General features: G+C 32.7%; 3 protein-coding genes across 3 annotated transcripts; 1 reads left to right on the top strand and 2 right to left on the bottom strand.

Annotated features, from left to right (window-relative positions):
- Positions 1 to 5,973: 5,973 nt before the first annotated feature.
- LOC105136932 (butyrate--CoA ligase AAE11, peroxisomal-like) lies at positions 5,974 to 8,139 on the bottom strand. The gene is made up of 2 exons (XM_011042450.1): positions 7,797 to 8,139; positions 5,974 to 7,670 (listed from the first exon to the last, which is right to left on the bottom strand). Exons 1-2 carry the CDS (start codon positions 7,992 to 7,994, stop codon positions 6,114 to 6,116), a joined length of 1,755 nt encoding a protein of 584 aa, XP_011040752.1. The 5' UTR covers positions 7,995 to 8,139; the 3' UTR covers positions 5,974 to 6,113.
- A 5,449-nt stretch (positions 8,140 to 13,588) lies between these two features.
- On the top strand, positions 13,589 to 14,908 carry LOC105136955 (acetyl-CoA-benzylalcohol acetyltransferase-like). Its single transcript, XM_011042471.1, has one exon. The coding sequence runs from the start codon at positions 13,589 to 13,591 to the stop codon at positions 14,906 to 14,908; it is 1,320 nt and encodes a 439-aa protein (XP_011040773.1).
- Positions 14,909 to 16,893: 1,985 nt separating this feature from the next.
- Positions 16,894 to 19,835, bottom strand: LOC105136933 (serine carboxypeptidase-like 45). Its single transcript, XM_011042451.1, has 10 exons — positions 19,463 to 19,835; positions 19,251 to 19,355; positions 18,936 to 19,031; positions 18,584 to 18,676; positions 18,386 to 18,456; positions 17,933 to 18,277; positions 17,717 to 17,841; positions 17,494 to 17,586; positions 17,293 to 17,410; positions 16,894 to 17,188 (listed from the first exon to the last, which is right to left on the bottom strand). The coding sequence occupies exons 1-10, from the start codon at positions 19,707 to 19,709 to the stop codon at positions 17,033 to 17,035; spliced, it is 1,449 nt and encodes a 482-aa protein (XP_011040753.1). The 5' UTR covers positions 19,710 to 19,835; the 3' UTR covers positions 16,894 to 17,032.
- Positions 19,836 to 20,095: the final 260 nt, after the last annotated feature.

Raw genomic sequence — 20,095 nt, 5'->3', positions numbered from 1 at the left:
ATCATTTTCTTCCATTTGCATGCATAATGCATGTAGTAGGAATGGTGAGGGGGGAAAGAAAAAAGAAGAAGAAGAAGAAGAAGAGAAAGGGGCTCACCTGACAAAGAGGTGAAGTGGTTGGTGGCTTGTCTGGTAGATTGGCTAGTGGCACATGGTGGTTGGAGGCAGTGGTGTCGCTGGAGTTGTGTTGCAGAGAGAGAGAACAATGAAAGAAAAAAAAAGAAGGTGGGAATTAGAGGTAGGAGCTAGTTTTTTTATTGACATTGAACCTTGATTTATTGATCCTCAATACATGAAATCCATGTGAAAGAGAATTATTTTGTCTTTTTTAAGCACAATTTATGGCCCTTGCTTCATCTTGAAAGGATCTTAATCGTTGACTTAAAGGTATCATCATGGTTTGTCAAAATGGGTCACTAAAGCTAGTCAAGTTGGCCATTTTGAGGAGGCACCGTGGTGGCTATAGGGACTGTTGAACAGTGAAACCTGTTATAGGGTGTAATACAATGTCAGGTCATTATGGTGGTTTATGGTTTGTCCGATTTAATATGGAGAAGAATAATTAAATGCACATGAAAAATAGCCACCTGAACAACTTTTTTAGGTAAAAAACAATGATGATGAATAGTAACTAAACGATGTGTCATCTGGTCTGATTTTTTTTACTATTTAAAATGGTGTTATTTTGGACTTTTTAGGGTTTTAATTTAGGGGTTTGGTCAAAGTTCAATTTGATCCTTTGGCTTTTAATTTCTTTTAATTGCACCTATAATTGAACATAAACTTTTAATTTTATGCAATTTTGCACCTGTTGAATTTTAATTTCAGTGCCTTTTTTCATCTTGATCCTTAGTTTTGGATTTATGCAAATTAACCCTTTATTGAATAGTAAACTTTCAATTCTCTTTAATTTTACCCCTGATTTCAGTCAATTAAGCCCTAGAGTTTGACGTCTTTTTTAAAATGGTTCTTAGCTGTGAGTTTCTTCAATTAGCCCTTAAATGACCATAAACTTTTAATTTTCGTGCAATCTCACCTTTTATTTGAATCAATTGACTTTGTAAAATTTAAATTTAGTTATCTAAAATCTCAATATTCTCAATTAAGTCCAAATTGAGCTCTCAAACTTAAGTTTTTAGCAATTAAGTTTCTAATAAAATTAATTTGACCCATTTAAAGTATAGTTAAATCATTGAACTTAATTAAATCCCAAATTAATTATTAAACATAGTTAAACTGTTAATTTGGTCCGTGATTAAATTAAATTAGCCTATTAAAAATCTAATTATGTCATTGAGCTTACTTTTTATATAGATTCATCCAATAATGATTTAATTTGACATTAAATCTGTATTATCTCTCTAGTTTTTGGTATAATGAGGTATAATTAGGCTCTCAATTCTATTCAGAATTTATGTTTGATTTTATGCATATCTGAAATCCTTCTTCAACTAGCTTTTTCCACATCGTCAATCTCCTTACTATTAGTATTTATTTTTATTTTTATTTTAAAAAGAAAAAATAGTTAAAAATTAGGGAATGACCCAAAAATGGGTTATAAAAAATTATATGAAAAGAAAAGGAGCCATTTATTCAAAGTTTAAATCTATTAAATCAAGGAATGATGGTTCTTTTGAGCGGTAAGTATATCACACGTGGGTCACATTTGATGACCTTTCTTATTATTGTTGACCGATACGTGATTGACATGTTGTTGAATTGCCTTTGTTTATTTTAGCATCAACTTGCATAACCAATTGGATATTTTAGTTTGGTATTTGATGCAAATCAAATTATTTGTATTTTGACTAATTTATTAACTTTCACAATTCATGTGAAAATTATATGAAAAGAAAACAATCATTTTTTAAAACTTAAAATGTATAAAATCAAAGAATGGTGGTTTCTTTGAGCGATAAGTGTGATATACTTGGTTCACCGTTAGTAACTTTCTTTAATGTCATTCATCGATTTGTGATTGACATGTGCTTAAATTGTCCTTTTTTTATTTTGGCATGGACTTGCCAAACCAGTTGGATATTTTAGTTTCGTATTTGATCCATATCAAAGATTTATTTCTTATGTTATTAATAATTTAGTAACTTTCACAATTCATATGATAATTATATGAAAAGAAGTTACTTGTTCAAACCTTAAATGTATAAAATCAAGAAAAGGCGGTTTCTTTGGATAACAAGTGTGACATACTCAAGTCATAGTTGGTGATCTTTTTTTTATATTATTGATCAATTCATGATTGACATATGTCTGAATTGTCCTTTGTTATTTTGGCATGGACTTGCATAACCAATTGGATATTTTAGTTTGGTATTTGATCTAAATCAAAAATTTATTTTTTATTTATTGAATAATTTATTAACTCTCACTATTCATACGGTGATTATATAAAAAGAAAATAGTAATTTGTTCAAAACTTACATGTATAAAATCAAGGAATGATGGTTCTTTTGTTAGCAAGTGCAGCATACTCAGATTACCATTGATAGTCTTCTTTGGTGTTGTTGGATTCATCGCGTCAAAATCTTTTTTATTGTACTGTTAGTTTTGTAATCTAAGCTTCGTTATGCCTTTGAGATCTCTTTCTTTAATTTTTTCTCTCTCCTCATGTATAGTTCATTTCACAATTTTTTTGAATTTTGTAATTCATGATATCAACAAACTTAAATGTCATGTTTTTCAATTATAACATGTATAAATTGTGTTATTTCACTAATTTTTTTAAAAAATTATGTTAGTTTACCCATGTTTTTTTTAACATGCTAATAAGCATAAATAACCGTAATTCATTAACTTTCACAATTGATATGACAATTGAATGAAAAGAAAAATAGTTATTTGTTTAAACCTTACATGTATAAAATCTTGGAATGATAGTTGTTTAAATAGTTGCTAACTTACCCTAAAATATACTATATATTGAACATGATGAATTCATCCTTATTAGTCAGTTCCACGTCTCCAATCATTTATATTGTATGTTTTTGTACTTATTTAATAACTCTTTTATGGTTGAATAGGTTGTTAATTAGTTAATTTAATTTAGTTTTGTATTTTAACTTACAAAAGTTAAATTTATTAAATATTTGGTCAAGAAAACATTAAAAAATAGTAATTTGTCTGGTCAGTCACAAATGAATATGACATGGGTAGTTTATAAATTTATTAAATATGTGTTTTTAAAATTATTTTAAAAGACACCTAGCTTTATAGACACTAGGGATAATCATTTTCAATTTAGTTTGATTTTTATTTATAAAATAACTAAATTGATTTAAAAAAAAAAACAAAACCAAAACAAAACCAATTCGATCAATTTCAATTCAGTTTTATTCAATTATTTTATGATAAAAATTGGTTCCAGTCAATTGGTTTGGTTTGAGTTCTATTCAACTTGACTCGATTTGGGTTCTATTCAACTTGACTCGATTTGACTTGGTTTCCATTCAATTTTCAATTCGTACAACCCGTTTAAGTGTAGGCCATTGAAGATGGTTTGCTAGATTTAGATTGAGGGTGGCTAATTTTTTATATCTGAGATCTACGGGATGCAGATCTAGACTGGAGACTTCGGGAGCTTGAGAACTCCAATGGATTACAAAAGGTATTGTGTTATAATATCTGAAAAGAAAAAAAAACTAAGAAAAACTCTAGACTAAATTACAAAAGGTAGGCTATTCAACGATTAAGAGTAACAATGGAAATTTATGTAAACTAGAGGGGTAACATTGAGAACTCCAAATTACAAAGGCCGAAATGGAACATTGATGAATCTTAAAGGAGAAAAATGAAGTTCACCCGGAAATTTTCAGCAGTATTGATTAAATAAAAAAAAATCATTAATATTGCTAACCCTAAAGAGTTGATCCTTAATATTGCTGTCTTGTTGCCTTGAAAATCAATGAGAATTATCCTTAATATTTAAGTATGAAACAGTAAAACTAGATTAATCCTGTTTATATTCTTTGGTTGAATTTCACGAATATGGAAGTTATAAATAAAGAGTCATTGTTCAAGAAAGTGTTTTTGCCATTTTCCTTCAAATGAATCACCATACTGTAATAGATTAAAATCTTATCATCTGCTGTAATTATCTTGAGTGGAAGTGCTCATCTGTGAGAAAATTATGAACCTTAGGCTTTTCTACTCGTGTTCACAACAACCATCGCAAAGGCCCATAAGATTACGGGCATCCATTAAACAAGAGATTATGTGATAAGACAGATAAGCACAGAATATATATTCATTTACACTATATTTTTTAATATATTTTGAGGTTATTTAAGCTTATTAAAAATTATTTTTATAAATTTTACATGGTTAATAGATTTTATAAATTAATTGCTACAAAATAATATTTTTTTTATTTTATGTTTTGAATCTTATTTATTCTAACAGATTTTTTATCACGTTATATTTTTATTTTTAAATTTTTTTATTCAAATCCTCTTCTTTTTTTTTATTTTAATATATTATAAAAAGATTAAATAAAATTTTTGAGGGTTTGACCTGGTTTTTAGAATCATACAAAACATTTATTTTTTTTATAATAATAAAATCAAAATTATATTTTGAAGGTTGCGATTACCTATCAAAATCAAAGATAAAAGACACGGAGAAAACAGCCAATTTTCATAGATCAAATCAATTGGCCAAAGACCAAAGGTCTATTTGTGTGGATTTGTGCAGTACAAGGCATATTTAGACCTCCGAGTGAAGCAAAAAACAATAATAATTGTGGGACTACCTCTCTTGATTACTTTGATGGATGAATCGTAACTTAATTACTATAATATATCAAAATTAATTAATTAATTAGTTATTGTAATATTAGAAATAATTAAATAGTCCCTTAATTCTGTTAATCATCTTAATTCCATCTAGTTTTAGTGGTTAGCCACCTCTCTATTTTTTTCCCTAAAAAATAAAAAGCAAGATAAGTTTGAAAAGGATATGGAATTGATGGAAATGAATTATAAAATAGTTTTTAAGAAATAGATTAGATATAGTTTTTTGAAACTGGAGGGACTAATTAATAGTTCTGTTACAATACAAGGACGAGGTTATATTTTACTGTTACTTCTACTAAACGAAAGCACCACTGAACTCGACATGGCATGGAACATGTTCTTAATGTACTCCATTCATATGTATTGATTTCAGATAAATTTAATAAATCCTCTTGAATTTTATAAAAAAAAAATAAACATCAATAACCATTATACCAATTTGTTTTGAAGCTGGAAGGTAGAGCAATCCCACCATGCCAACTGAAACTATAAAACAAATTCTCTTTTTTTTTTTCTAATAGTAAAGATTTCATGAACAAGTAATGTGATTATTAAACAATGGCATGTCAAACTCTTGGAAAGAATCTGTATTTGTTTAAATATATCTTAAGATCAAATTATGAAAGCCTTGACAATTAATTAAAAAATATTGGATCACACTCAAATAATGAACAGATTCATCAAAAATTTCAAACAAATAGAAATATTCAATCCTCGGTGGGATGTGTATATGCATATATTGTTAATTTGTGCATGCAATAATGAGAAGTTAGACTTGATTATAGCATTCAATTTAATCAAACGTAAGAAGTAGAGAGAACATGTACAATGTTTAGCCAATCTTGCATTGTACTTATTATTCATTTTTAAATCTCTATGGTACGTGGAGATATTTAAATCTTACTCCAATTGTGAGAAATTCCGTCTTAAATTTATATATAATTATTAAAGTCGTCATTAATTCGGAGATTGATTTAAACCGGATTTTTTTACATTATTTTCTATATTGATTCTGATAATCAGATGAGATCAATTGAGTCATCTTTAAGAATTTTATTTTAAATTTCATAGTTAACTCGTTGACCCATAATCCGCATATGAAACAAGGTCAGACCCTGACAACCATGCTTTAAATAGTTAACTACTAGGCTCACACTTTTAATCGTGGGACAAAATTAATTCACTTGTGCTTAATCGGTAATTATAAACCACAATTAGAAAATATTGCTATAAAAATAGGTAATATGGTATATTCCATGGAAAGGGCTATAGCACAGGGGAAAAAACATTTGAACGATATTAAGTTCAAAGACGAGACGAAGCAACACGAGCTGGCCGAGCCTGACGTCCATGTATTTCTGTATTGGGATTGACTTGGGCACTCTTCTTGCTAGGGAAGGTCTCCGAGACCACAAAATTTCGTGCCAAATCCCTTAACTGGAATTTCTGAATTTTTCCTGTTGAATTCTTGGGTAACTCAGGGATGAATTCCACTTTCTTTGGAATCATATAATGGGGAAGCTTTTCCTTGCAATAAGCAATAATATCAGCTTCTTTGAGATCATTAGATTTTCCATCTGAGTTCTTTTTAATGGCAAGAAAAGCACAAGGACTTTCTCCCCAAACTGGGTGTGGCATGGCCACCACAGCTGCCTCTAGGACTCTTGGATGGCTGTAAAGAACTGACTCTAATTCTACACTGCTGATGTTTTCACCACCAGATATAATCACATCTTTTGATCTGTCCTTTATTTCCAAGTATCCATCCGGATGTATAACCCCAATATCGCCTGTAGCGAACCATCCATTCTTGAATGCTTTCGCGGTGGCCTTTGGGTCCTTGAAATACCCTTTCATGACAGTGCTTCCCTTCAGAACGATCTCCCCCATTGTTTTACCGTCCCAAGGCACGCCAATCATTGTGTTCAAATTTTTGACATCCATATGAGCCAGAGCTGCTGTGTTAATCCCTTGTCTAGCCATGATTTTTGACTGATCTTGGCTTGGAAGATTGTTCCACTTGGCCTGCCACTCACACACAAGGGCTGGTCCAACCTCCGTGAGGCCATAAGTATGACTGACATGGAATCCTAATGGCTTCATCTTTTCAAGTAGTGAGGCCGGTGGTGGTGCCCCACCGGCAAGTATTTGGACAGGAGAAGTGATTTCCCTACGCTCCTCTGGTTTTGCCTCAAGGAGGATGTTGAAAACAATCGGTGCACAACACATGTGAGTTACCCTGTGCTGAGCGATGTTCCTATACATGTCTTTAGCAGTGGTATTGCGTAAGCAAACGTTTGTTCCACCCCGTGCAGCAATGCCCCAAGCAAAGGTCCAGCCATTACCGTGGAACATAGGAAGAGACCACATATACACAGGTTCACTTGCCATTTCCCAGGCAATAATTACACCAAGGGAGCCAAGGAAGACACCTCTGTGGCTATAGACAACCCCCTTTGGCTCTGATGTTGTTCCAGAAGTATAGTTCAAGGCTATGGGATCCCATTCATCTTGGACCTCATAAGGGATGTACCCGGGATTGCCCTTGCGGACAAGTTGTTCATACTCCCATTCACCGAAAATAGCACCAGTCGGTGACTCGATGTCATCAATGAGAACGACTGAAGGGAGAACTAATTTGGATGAATTAGATTCACTAGTCATCAGAATTTGGAGGGCCTGACGCGCCAGCTGCACAAATTGGTAGTCGACAAAGAAGACCTTTGCTTCTGAGTGGCGTAGAATGGTGGCTACATGATTAGGATTTAGCCTGGTGTTGATGGCGTTGATGACCCCCCCTGCCATGGGCACTGCGAAGTGCATCTCATACAGAGCTGGAATGTTGGGGGCCATCACCGAAACCTGTTAATAAGATAATAAACAACACTATTGTAAATACTCAAAACTAATATGCTAGTTCGAGAATATCCTGACCACCAAAAATAAAAAAAAACATAGACATAACATATACTAGATCGAAAAACTCACAACATCGTTTGTAGAAATATTAAAGTAACGGAGAGAATCGGCAAGGCGAAGGCAACGCTCGTATGTTTGCTGCCATGTGAAATGGATTCCTTCGTACACAACTGAGAGGCGATTGCCATAAACTTTGGCAGCTCTACTCAAGAAATTTATGGGAGTGAGAGGAACATAATTTGCATCACACTTTGGAAGCTGATCCATCGAAGGAAGTCTTGGAGAAGCCAGCTAGCCTTGTGTAGAAAGAAAGAGAGGGTGTCGGTGGAAGGTATAAATAGGGAATCAAGACCACAAGTTGAAAGGTTGGCACCAACTAATAATGTAGAAACTATTTTGGATAAAATAATGTCTATCTAGCCATTCTTGGTTTAAGGAAATGGTATTCAGATGCCGAGAATTACATGGATAAGGAATCATTCAATTTGATTTGATTTTTACCTAAAACACTAATTAACCATTAAAATAAAAACCAAAACTAGTTTCAAACTACTTAGTTTTGATTTGGTTTAATCAGTTTTTTTTTTCTCACTCCTTTCATGGATCAAATCTCTATTTATTTATTGCAAGTCATATTGTGCATAATCCGATGTAACTAATTTTCTTTTTTCTTTTTTCTTTTGCAGCAAGGTAGCAATTAGGGTTTACAAATTAGAGTAATAAACACACCTACATCCCTATTTATTTGCTTAATCGACTGTAAACTACTATGATTTAATCGCTGATCTTATAAAAATAATTCTGTCCGTTTTCCCACGATAAGAAGATGGTGTTTGAAGATTCTAAAATTAATAATTAATGCTCCAATTAAGTTCATTCGGTCGTTGCAAAAGACAGCTTGGACTCATCAACTACACCAACTACACTGTGAATAGTTTCAAGGGTTATGTGGTGGCATTGTACCAGACGCAGTCTAAGTAGACTTCATGCATCTTACCAACCACCTCATCAATCATTTGGAGTTGGTGTGGATATTATAAATAAAATCTCATATTTTTGTTAATATTATGTTGGGAAAACTAGGAACAATCGGACACCAATTTACCCGGATCAATTCAGCGGAATACAATTACAATTCACAAGTCCCAATTCTTTCCCTCTTTGTGCAGTAAAACAGAATCAAACAATGATGAAAAATAATGCAAATAATCACAAAATCAACACCAAGATTTTTAACGTGGAAAACCCGATGCGGGAAAAACCACGGGACCGTAGTCCACCTAAAAACTTCTACTATTAATAAATAATGGGTTCACAATCATTCTTCCTCAGATTCAACTAAGGGATACAACATATATATCATCAAGAACAACTTATTCTCGGATTACAACAAGATTAAAGGAGAATTATTTGAGAAAAACTCACAAAACTGACAGCCCCGTTTTCTGTCAAAACGGCCAGCTTCCACACCACCAATCTTCGATCCAACCGTTCAGAATGAAGATCAACGTGTCTAGAAGCTGCTGTCAAAATCTCAGCCCGATCCAACGGTGAACGAGCTGGAAATCGAAGAAAGAATGAAGGCTGCTCTGCTGCCTTTTCTTCTCTTTTTCTCTCTTGATTTTTCTTCTCCTCCCTTCTCTTTTCAAATCTGTTGCTACAGTACCCTAACCACACTAATATTAATACCAAAAGACAGCCATCACATGACATTTAATGTGATGGTCCCACCATCACATGGTGTGTGGTGGGACCATACACAACATATTGTCCCACCATCACATGGTGTGTGGTGGGACCACACACAACATAGCAAATTTAATCTCTTTTCTTGAATATTTTCAATTCAATTTTTGTTGATACATTTAACATTTGGTAATTGAATAGTATTTAGAAACGTGATTGAAATTATATTTTTTAAAAATTTTAATTTTTAAATTTTTTAATATTTTTATATTATTTTATTTTATTTAAATTAAAATATTTTTTAAAAAAATAAAAAAAATATTATTTTAATATATTTTTAAATAAAAAAGACTTTCATCCACTATCCCTATATTACTCTTAAACATAGATGAAATCTCCTCCGCTTCGTATATTGTTAGTACATATAACGTTTCTAGTGTTGGATACTTTCCTCCCTCGTTAAGATTTGATGCATATGGTTTCTTGCTTTCAAGAAATTCGAGTTTGATCCCTTTAATCCCACAAATATATTGCTTAAGATGGTTGATTAAGTCTCTCCACTACCACCACCCTGAAAAAAATAAATTTATCTTGAGTCTCAATTAAAAAGATAATTAATTTTTTTATTTAATTTCACTGGATTGGTTTTTTTCATAAATAAGTCATTTTATTAGTTTCAGTGAATTATGTAATTCTATAAATAAAAATAATTTATTTATTTAAACTAATGTAAAAAATAAGTAATTTATTTTAAAATAACTCCTTTTGCTTTCTTTATTTGATTAGCTTCATAGTCCTGTAAAATAATTTTAATATGTCGTATATATTAATGTAGCAGATAAAACAATAGGATACAAAATTCCTGTAATTATTGATTAAGTGTTGAAAAAATAGCCTAGAAATTAATGTTTGTATTGTCAATAATAAAGATTCTTCATGTCAAATTTTAGGGTTGTTGTGTGTGAACGAAAGACACTGAATTTTTTTATTAATCTCTTCTTATGTTTAGACTAAGAACCTTTTATATAATTTAATTTTTACTTTTTGTATCCTTCATAGAATTGATTAGCTTACTGCTATAGTTCGATGAACTCTAAATCTTAATTGTTATTTAATTTAAAAGTCTATATGATATATTTACATCTTAAAATACATTTTCTAACAAGTGGAAGCCCATAACAGCAGAGAACAGAAAATCTAACGAAAATGAAACCGCACAAGATTTGAACTCTGAAGAGGAACAGAAACCAAAGATGTCATCTTCGTTTCGAGAAAGGAAGAAGAAAGGTTTTTCCCTGCGTTTTACTTTCCTCGTGAGGCCCACATGACAGCCATGTCTGGGTAGCTCCAGCAACAGATATTTTTTGCCTTTATTCTGGATGATATATAAATAATTATAGAATCTCTATTTTCAAGGTTTTAGGTATCAAGTTCGAGAAAACCACCAATGCACATGTCACCGATCCATATATGATACGTGAACAAATCTACGTCACCAGACACCAGTCCACATGTAGCTGGATACTTTACATGTTATTCTTTGTAGGTCAGATTTTTTAAAAATAAAAAATTATATATACAATTTTTTCTGATATGTTTTTATATTTAAAAAAAATTAGTAAAAAATATAAAATTTATGCATATATATAATTATATAAATTGAAAACTTTATATTTAATAAATGAAAAAAAACATAAATAATAACTAAAAAAAACTAAAAGATATATAGGTTAAGATATTTAATCTCGCAAGATGAAATATTTATCCGGTTGTATTTGTTAAATTTATTTATTAAAATATTATTTTTATTCAAGCAAATGAAAATATAAATGAAAATATAAAATAAATTGATTGAATAAAATAAAAGGAGAAAAAAATTATGTAAAGTTGCATATATTAGAAATATTATTTGAAAATAATTTTTTATTTACAAAATTAAACTTCATCTATGCAAAAAAAAAATATAGATGAATCATAAAAACTTTTCAAAATTTAAATGCATAACAAAAAAAATAATAATCATTTCTCCTAAAAAATATAGATGAATCATAAAAACTTTTTAAAATTTAAATGCATAAAAAAAAAATAATCATTTCTCTAACCAAGATGAAAAAGAGAAGAGGTATTAATCAAAATATTAAAAAAAATTATATAAAAAATCTTATAAAAAAATATTAATTTAAAAAAAATTATAAAAAAATATTTTTTTTAAAAAAGTAAAGGCTCGACGCTTGTCAACTTGACCCATTTCACCAGGGCCTATTGCAGATCTATTCTTGCAAGCCCAGATAACTAAGTCTTCTTCTTCATTTTTGCAATTTTTGCAATTAAAGGTGAATAACATTAACATGTTATTGGTCTCTTTTTTTTAAAAAATAATAATAATTAGATAATATGTCCTTTAATTTACCAAGATTTTGGCCATTGTGGTGCTGGAAAATCAAGACTTAAGTTTCTTTTTTTTTAATCAAAAATTAGGTTTTTAACCTTTTTTGACCCAAAACATATTTGATATCATTGTAAACCTATCCATGATCTCAAAAAACTAAAAAAATCATGCCAAATCAATACAAAACCAAAAATCAAACAGATATGATTTTTTATTAACTTTAAATGTAAAAAAAAAAATCTAACATGAATTCTCCTCATCAAATAGAATCATTTAACATAAATATTGATTGTTTTGGTGGTATAAATCAGTATCAATAATATTTTTTTCTCTCTATTGCTGAAATCCAGCAACCTCTCTCTATACTCTCTCAATCAAAAATTAAAAAATAATAAAAATAAATTTTTTGTATCAAAACTAATTTTGAAAAAAAAAATTAAGGTACTGAAATTATATAATTTGAGTTATTTTGAAAGTTCGAGAATCAAAGTGTATTTTTTTCAAAACTTATGAAATGCCACTCATGTTTGGCATCTTTTTTATTTTAGTCTCTATTTTTCAAATCCTATCATTAACTAAGAAATTAAAAGTAATTAGCTTTAAATTAATATCAAAATACCTAAATAAAACTTTAAGGAATAAAATAAATTATTAAAAAATAAATAGAATGATCCACAATAATTTGTGTGTGCATGAACTATTCTGACATCTACAGTGAATATCCCACACCTAAGACGGCAGTCATGAATAGCCACGGAGGGAATACATATGGTTAGCTGCAATGGTAGTTAGAAAACCTAACATGTTAGGAGATAATTAAGAATGCCATAATGTTCTCGGATCTTCTGTAGACTCTTATGACCATAACATAAAAATAGACTTTTATGAGCCTTAAAAATATCTTTTATACCGGTCAAATGTTCTAGTTAATCCTGTACATGTAAGAATTGCAATTGCACGTAAGTTTAGACAAAATTTATGAGGCTAGGATTCGTCTTTTCCTAATGGTTTTGCCTTAGTCCATTCCTTTCTCTTCATATATGGCCCAAAGATGAAATGGATCCTAGTCAAATTATTTGCTTGGTTCAGACATACATCTAAGGTCCATGTAACAGTTCTCTTCCCGCTTTTCTAGGTTCTTGTATAGGTTTATTTTCATGATTACAACATTTTTTTTTTTTGGTAAGATTATCCGGCACGTAGGGCTTTGATTAATCCAGATTCGAGCCTGGTAGGGTTTCAAGGGTGACAAAGGTCTCTCAACCACGTATTTAACGTGGCTGCATTTCTAATACTCGAACCGAGAATCTTCGTTAAGTTAGAACAGTCCAGCTACGTGTTCTGTGGTTATATGACTACCAATTGCTTATACAAGCTTCCTGGATATATTAATTCTTGAAGTTACTTGGATTAAACATCATGTTACGTTCATTTATTGAAATTCAATCTAATTCTTGTAATTTTAACAGAACAGCCTCAAGCATTAATTATTGATTAACTTAAATGAATTAACTCCACTTCATTAATACTTGATTTTAATATTAAAACGTACCATCAAATGCTCTTAATTTGTTTAATTTTGCAAAACTATATCCATGTTAACAACACAAATTTAGAAGAAGCTAGTAATTAGCCTATATATATATCAAGCATTCCTTTTAAATTGATTATATATATTTTCATATATATATATATATATATATCAAGCATTCCTCTTAAATTGATTATATATATTTTACCAGATTTTTGAATTCTTGTAAAATCATACGCAAATTCAATTCTGAATATGAAGGTTCAAATCTTATCTAGAAAGCTGATAGCTCCATCATCTCCAACTCCACCCAACCTTAAGAACTTGAAGATTTCATGTTTTGACCAGCTTGCTCCTCCCACGTACGTGCCCTGCGTTTTCTACTACCCAGCCAATGGTGAAGACCGTGGTGGAAACAATGTCGAGCGGAGTAAGAAAATCGAAAAATCACTAGCTGAAACGTTAGCCCTCTTTCACCCACTAGGGGGGAGATACATCGAAGAAAATTTGTCAATTGAGTGTAGTGACGAGGGAGCAGAATATTTGGAAGCTGGAGTTAGTGGTTCCCTATCTCAACTTCTCGAAAGAGAAGAGTTTAAGACTGAAATGTGGTCGCGTTTGGTGCCACGAGTACTCCAACCAGAAAACAGCCCTCTTGTAACCATTCAAATCAATATGTTTGAATGTGGAGGACTAGCTATTGGTACATGTGTGGCACACAGGATAGCTGATGCATACACGGTAGGTACCTTCATCAACACTTGGGCCACTGCTTGCCGAATTGGGATCGAAAATGTACAATGTCGTCCGAGCTTCCCTTTCGGTTCTCTTTTTCCACCGAAGAATATACCCGCTATCACTTCGGTGGACGATCTGATAAGTGTTAGAGCTGTTAAAAAGGTTGTCAGGAAATCTTTCGTCTTTAAAGGTGAAACTATATCAAGATTGAAAGAAATTGCTACAGCTTTTGATTCAAACCAGCTGCTGAAATACCAACCGACTCGAGTGGAGGTTGTGACAGGACTTATATGGATGGTTCTCATAAGGGTAGCTCGAGCTATCCACGGCCACCTGAGGCCTTCTGTTTTTGGACTTACAGTTAACATGCGAGGGAAGACAACTTTAACTATGCCCGTGTATGCTTGTGGAAACCTCATAAACTTGGTGATTGCGCAATTTGTGCCAGATGATGAGAGCAAGATTAAGCTTCATGACTGTGTAAATCGCGTGCACGATGCGATAAGAAGCACTGTAGAGGATTGTGCGAAAGCTTCAAGCGGGGATGAGTTATTTTCTCTCATGATCAAGAAGATGAGGGAGGGGGATGAAGCATGGAGAAAAAGCGAGATAGATGCCTATATAGTAAATTCTTGGTGTCGGTTGCCATGGTATGAAACAGATTTTGGATGGGGAAAGCCCTCTTGGGTGCATGGCGTGGATGCCGCTACAAGTCCTGGTACTGTTACGCTCATGGACACTGAAGATGGTGGTGGAATTGAAGCATTTTTAGGTTTGGATGAGAGTAGCACACTTCTTTTTCAGCAAAATCTGGACGTTGCATTAACTGGCAACTAGCTAGGAACTAGTTAATTTGAAGATGACAGCCAGGTTCAAGTATCAATGGCTTTAGACTTCTAGTTGTCAGAACAGATGATCATTAATTTCCATTTTCATCGATTTAGTTTTTGTAATATCATCAATGGTGTTACAAATTCTACAACAAGAATAAAATAAAAACGAGAGGTTCGATTTTGATATGTAAGAATTTTCCTCAATTATATAAAGACTAAAGAGGCATTGTGGAATCCCTCCAATTGCGTAGGCATTCGAATTATATTATTCGTAAAGAAATTAGCATTGTTTATCAAGCGTGAACACATAAATGCATTTCACTTCTACCAAAAGATATCTATGTTTCAATTTGAACTCCCTGAGGTTATTAAAGCATTGTAATCATATCAATTTAAAAATATATGCTTGATATATATAGTGTTTTTTAATTTAAAATATATTAAAATAATATTATTTTCAGATTTTTTATTATATTTTTTACAATAGCACATTAAATTATTGAAAAACAACTAAAAAATCATTTATTTAATTTTTTTAAGTGAAAAATATTTTAAAAATAAGTTTAATTATATTATTAAACAGAATTTTAAACTTTTAAATGAGATGTGAAGATGTAATTTATATTATTATATTAAAACACAAAACATCAAAAGTAGAACATTAGCACTCCATTAATATGATTTGATTTGAGAATATGTATGGAAGCATAGTGATAATATTAGAATTCGGATTTCAATATTGTGGGACATGGTGACCTTCGATTTAGATTATAATTAGATAGCTGGAGGTCACTCACTTTGACCAACAGACAGGAATCTTATGCTACTTGTTTCTTCTGAAGAACTCAGCGTTTTCTGCCTTCATGAACCTTAAAGGTATCTGCACAGATCTCTCCAGTGATGTAGAAATCTCTACCCTTGTATTCAGGGAATTTGGCGAGCCATTTCTGCAGGAATATGAAATTGTCTTGTGTTATATTGGTGCTTATACCTAATGCTTATCGCATAAAGATTTTTATGGCATCAATTTAATCTGAATTAAGTGTATATTTATAGCAACTTGTGTGCAAAGATTGATTGATTTTGTCACCAGACAGTCTTTAACTTTCACTTACAAGAGGTTTGCTACTGAAATTAAAAGATAAATTTTGTTTTATTGAAAACTCTGACAGAATAGTTAGTCTACACTAGTGACAATATCCTTGTATTTTTGCAATTAAACTATCGAGCCTTCCATTTCTCCCAAGAATTTGTGTAGAGGAAAGCAATCTGAATAATATCCATCCAAGAAAAAAAAAACAAGGCAATCCCTTTCAATGACAAGCAGACCATTTTCTGCAGCTTTGTGCAGAAGCTCAAATTTTTGCATTTTAAATACAAGATTTCTTCATTTATTTTCTATCCAACAAAAGAATTGACTTGTATTCTAATCTCTAGATAAACTTTATCCAGTCCCATCTATATATACGTTGTCAGCAGTTTTCCATAACAGTACTGATGTTCTGGAATACAAACATGCATCGTTAAGTAGTGTTGTGGAACGTGTTGCGAATGTCTATGAGCTAGACACTGAAGGCCAAATCCACAAAGAAACCAGGACACATCAAACTGTAGCCTTGCAAAAACATCCATGACTTTATATTTGATCAGATTTTATATCCTATTTAAATTTTATCAGCAAATTCTACCGGCTCAATTCTATAAAGGGGCCGACCAAACTTAGAAAATATATTTTTTAAAATTATTTTAGTAGTTAATTTCAAATGTTAATTTCTTTTCCTACTTAGTTTTAAACCTTCAAGTGAAAGATTGCAAAAGAAAATGTCAAGGGGGAAACTTCAAGCTTCGACAACTTTCCAATTTGGATTCTCAACAAATCTCTTTATTGGTAACCCTTTAGATTATCCTCCAATGTAATCTTGTTTTTCTTCAGAGAATAACAAGGAAATCAAGCACTTGAGTTATCAGAACAAAGATAGAAAGCATAAGTTGCTTAAAGGGTCAATATCATTGCATAGGCATTCAAATTCCTTTTCCTACCAAAGACACTGACAGTGGCATTGCTGATCAAGCATATAAACACATATTTAAAAGTAAATCAGTTCTATAAAAAAATATTAGCAACATTTTAATTAGGCAATGCCTCTGGAAGGGGTTTTCCGGACATAAATGCTGAAAACAAGGCCAAGGATCTCTTAGGGGATGTCAATGGTGCTAAATGTCCAGCTCCTCTGATGGTTGCAAATGTTAGGATATCGCCATAAACTTGTGTCCATCCACCAACCTGGGAAGAAAAATTGAACCAATTTGAACAGAAATGAAGGCCAAGCTCAATTGTTGATGAAATGTACTGCAGTTACAACAGGTTACAACAAGAAGTAGCCTAACCTGCTTATCCTCAAACCAAGGTCTGTAAGGCACAGTTGCATTCAATCCCAGCTCTTTCGCCAAACCATCAACCAAAATTCTGCTCCCCATAAATGGGATAACTGAATCTTGATCTCCACTGTAGAGGTTATTTCAACTTATGTTACGAATAGTAGTAACATTTGCTAATTGTAAATAACAGATAAAACCTGCTTGTGTTACCTGTAGACTAGGACCCGAATGCCTGAACTGACCAGTGAGCCCACAATATTGATTGTAGGTATCTCGAAGTTTCGCCTATCATAATTCACCACACTACAAAGAAAAGAAAATGACATAACTTGTTGAAACGCCCTATTTTCATTTCAAAACAGGAGAAAAAAAAGTAAGATGGCACCTGCAAGATGAAGAAAGCTATCTGCTTCGAAGCAGAAAGGATTATTACCTGCTGCAACCTGTCCATCTGGTGACTCCTACAAGCTGAGCATGAAGAGCTTCTTGCACATCTTTCTTGTTCAAATATTGGGATGATTTTTCTTGCACACAAACATCTATGTTCCCAGCATCTTTCTGCATGCACAGAGAACAAAAATAACCCAACGGCAATGTTAAAACCAAAGGTAAAACAGATTGCACAAATGGTCAGACAGAGAGAGCTTACTGTCTGATCGAGTGCCGCTTGTACTGATTGAGTGGATGATGAAACTTTAAACTTTGGTCTAAAGGGGTAACTGGGAACATCCAACTGTGATTCACCAGATGATATGCAAATATCGCCAATGACGTTGTAATCATCAAATGCGTTAGGAAATTCTACCGAAAGTCTCTTATTCACAACCACACAAGCAGCGAAGCTAGAGCCTGTTATGCTCTCTCTCCATAGCTGTGAACTGTTACAAACTGAATTCATGAGTTCATAAGTAGCATCTGATATCAACCCATGAGCCCAATAGTAATCGCCCTCGGAGTTCAAATCCGTATTGAACTCCAATAAAGCATTTCCTACCTGAAACATATCAAAAGTGAAATATTAGCACTCCATGAAATATGATTTGAGAATACGAATGGAAGAAAACTGTTAATATCAGAATTCTGTGTTCTATTCTGTACTCACAGCTATGCCCTTCAGATTGAATTTTAGTCCTGACTGAGCAATTAGGTGTGCTAGTTGAGGGACATAGTGGCCTGTCAATATAGGATTGCATTTAGAGAACTTGAAGATCACTCACTCGCTTTGACCAACAGACACAAATTTATAGTTGTTTCTTCCAAAATAAATTGAAGCTTTCCACCTTCACAGAAATTAAGGTACCTGCATAGCTCTCTCCAGTAATATAGAAATCTCTATCTTTGTATTCAGGGAATTTGACAAACCATTGCTGCAGGAATATGTAACTGTCTTGTGCTGAAGATAAGAAAGCCTTAATATTTTTAGTTTCAAAATAAAATTTCCATATTTCCATATACTACTTATGCACGTAACTACAAAAAGATCCAGAAAGAATAACAGTTATGCTGATAAGTTGATAGAAATCAACTTGTGGACTTTATCAGAATAAACACAAGCCCTGTGGACTTGTTGTATTAGTTGTGCTTTATCAAAAGACTAGGTAAGATGCTAAAGTATTTAAGCAATCAAGTAGTTAGAATAATTATTTTTTTACCTGTGATAGTGTCATTCACCAGGTCATAGAAAGATTGATTGGCGGAATAAGAGAAACCAACCCCTGCTGGTGATTCCAGGTACAGCATGTTTGCTTCTGCAGCACAAAAGAAAGGCAAGGTTTAGCAACTCTTTGCAGGGACATAATTAGTAGAGAACTATGCATTCCACCAGGGGTTAGGTCTTTCGCAGTCAACAGAACTTTTGTGAAAGTTTTTCTTAGGAAACCATTCGAGGTAAGTTGGGAATGCATAGTCTTGAATTTGTTCAATGCTTAGTGGTTTCCACGCAAATGATAAATCAGATTTTGAGGCACCTTTATTCCAACTATAATCATTTCTGACCAGAAGCCCTCCACCACGGGGTCTGAAGGGGCCATTTTCAGAGAAAGCTCCTATTCCAAAAGAAGAACAGCCAGGCCCTACAAAAGGAACAGAAGAGCACAACAGTATTTAAACCATACAACAAAACTTAAATCTCCTGAGTCATCCTGCTATAGTGAGTCAGTGACAATAAAATCTGAAGTACCCCCATTTAGCCAGAGAACAAGAGGCTTTGATGCTGGGTCTGATTCTGCTTCGACAAAGTAATAGAAAAGTGCCCTGTCTTGGTTTTCGTCAACGGTTACATATCCTGCATATTGCTGGAAACTGACTGGTGGTTGCCCTGGCAAACTCAGGATTTTATCATCTACAGAGGAGGAGTCTACAGCTCTGCTTATCTGCATGAAAGTTGCACATATTACTACCATAATTATCCATGCCTGAGCCCCCATGTTGTTGACGGAGAAAAGAGTGTTCTGTCTCTGTTTTATTTTCGGATTCCGAAGATGAGCCGGCCAATCCTAACATCTTTATCTGAGGTTGGGCCCCCCTGCGTCGGCCGGCTACAAGACTCCAAATTGTTCATTAATTATGTGTGTTTTATAAAGCAGATTGCAGTTAAGACAGCTTTTACTTCTTCACTTCAATAATCCAAACAATGTCTAAAAAATATTTTCAAGGAAAACGTCACGCCACGTAAAATATACGATAGTGACAATCAAAACATAACAAGAAGTAATAGCCAGGTTAATTAACTTACGTTTTCATAAGTTTGTCCAAAGACACAATGCCTTCCTCGGAAATACCTCCCAACATTTCGTTTAGTTGTTCACATGTA

Source organism: Populus euphratica, unplaced genomic scaffold, assembly GCF_000495115.2.
Source record: "Populus euphratica unplaced genomic scaffold, PopEup_1.0 scaffold59.1, whole genome shotgun sequence".
Classification (NCBI taxonomy): Eukaryota; Viridiplantae; Streptophyta; class Magnoliopsida; order Malpighiales; family Salicaceae; genus Populus; species Populus euphratica.
The sequence above is the reverse complement of the archived record's forward strand: the minus strand, read 5'-3'. Positions and strand labels throughout refer to the sequence as shown.

What these genes read in the sequence shown, in the direction of transcription:
- LOC105136932 (XM_011042450.1), bottom strand. Translation starts at nt 7,994, where the DNA reads ATGGATCAGCTTCCAAAGTGTGATGCAAATTATGTTCCTCTCACTCCC. An exon ending in ATATTTCTACAAACGATGTT is followed by an intron (nt 7,671 to 7,796) that starts GTGAGTTTTTCG and finishes TCTTATTAACAG; the next exon opens with GTTTCGGTGATGGCCCCCAA.
- LOC105136955 (XM_011042471.1), top strand. Translation starts at nt 13,589, where the DNA reads ATGAAGGTTCAAATCTTATCTAGAAAGCTGATAGCTCCATCATCTCCA.
- LOC105136933 (XM_011042451.1), bottom strand. Translation starts at nt 19,709, where the DNA reads ATGGGGGCTCAGGCATGGATAATTATGGTAGTAATATGTGCAACTTTC. An exon ending in GGTGAATGACACTATCACAG is followed by an intron (nt 18,677 to 18,935) that starts GTAAAAAAATAA and finishes TCTTATCTTCAG; the next exon opens with CACAAGACAGTTACATATTC. An exon ending in AGATGGACAGGTTGCAGCAG is followed by an intron (nt 17,587 to 17,716) that starts GTAATAATCCTT and finishes TTTTCTTTGTAG; the next exon opens with TGTGGTGAATTATGATAGGC.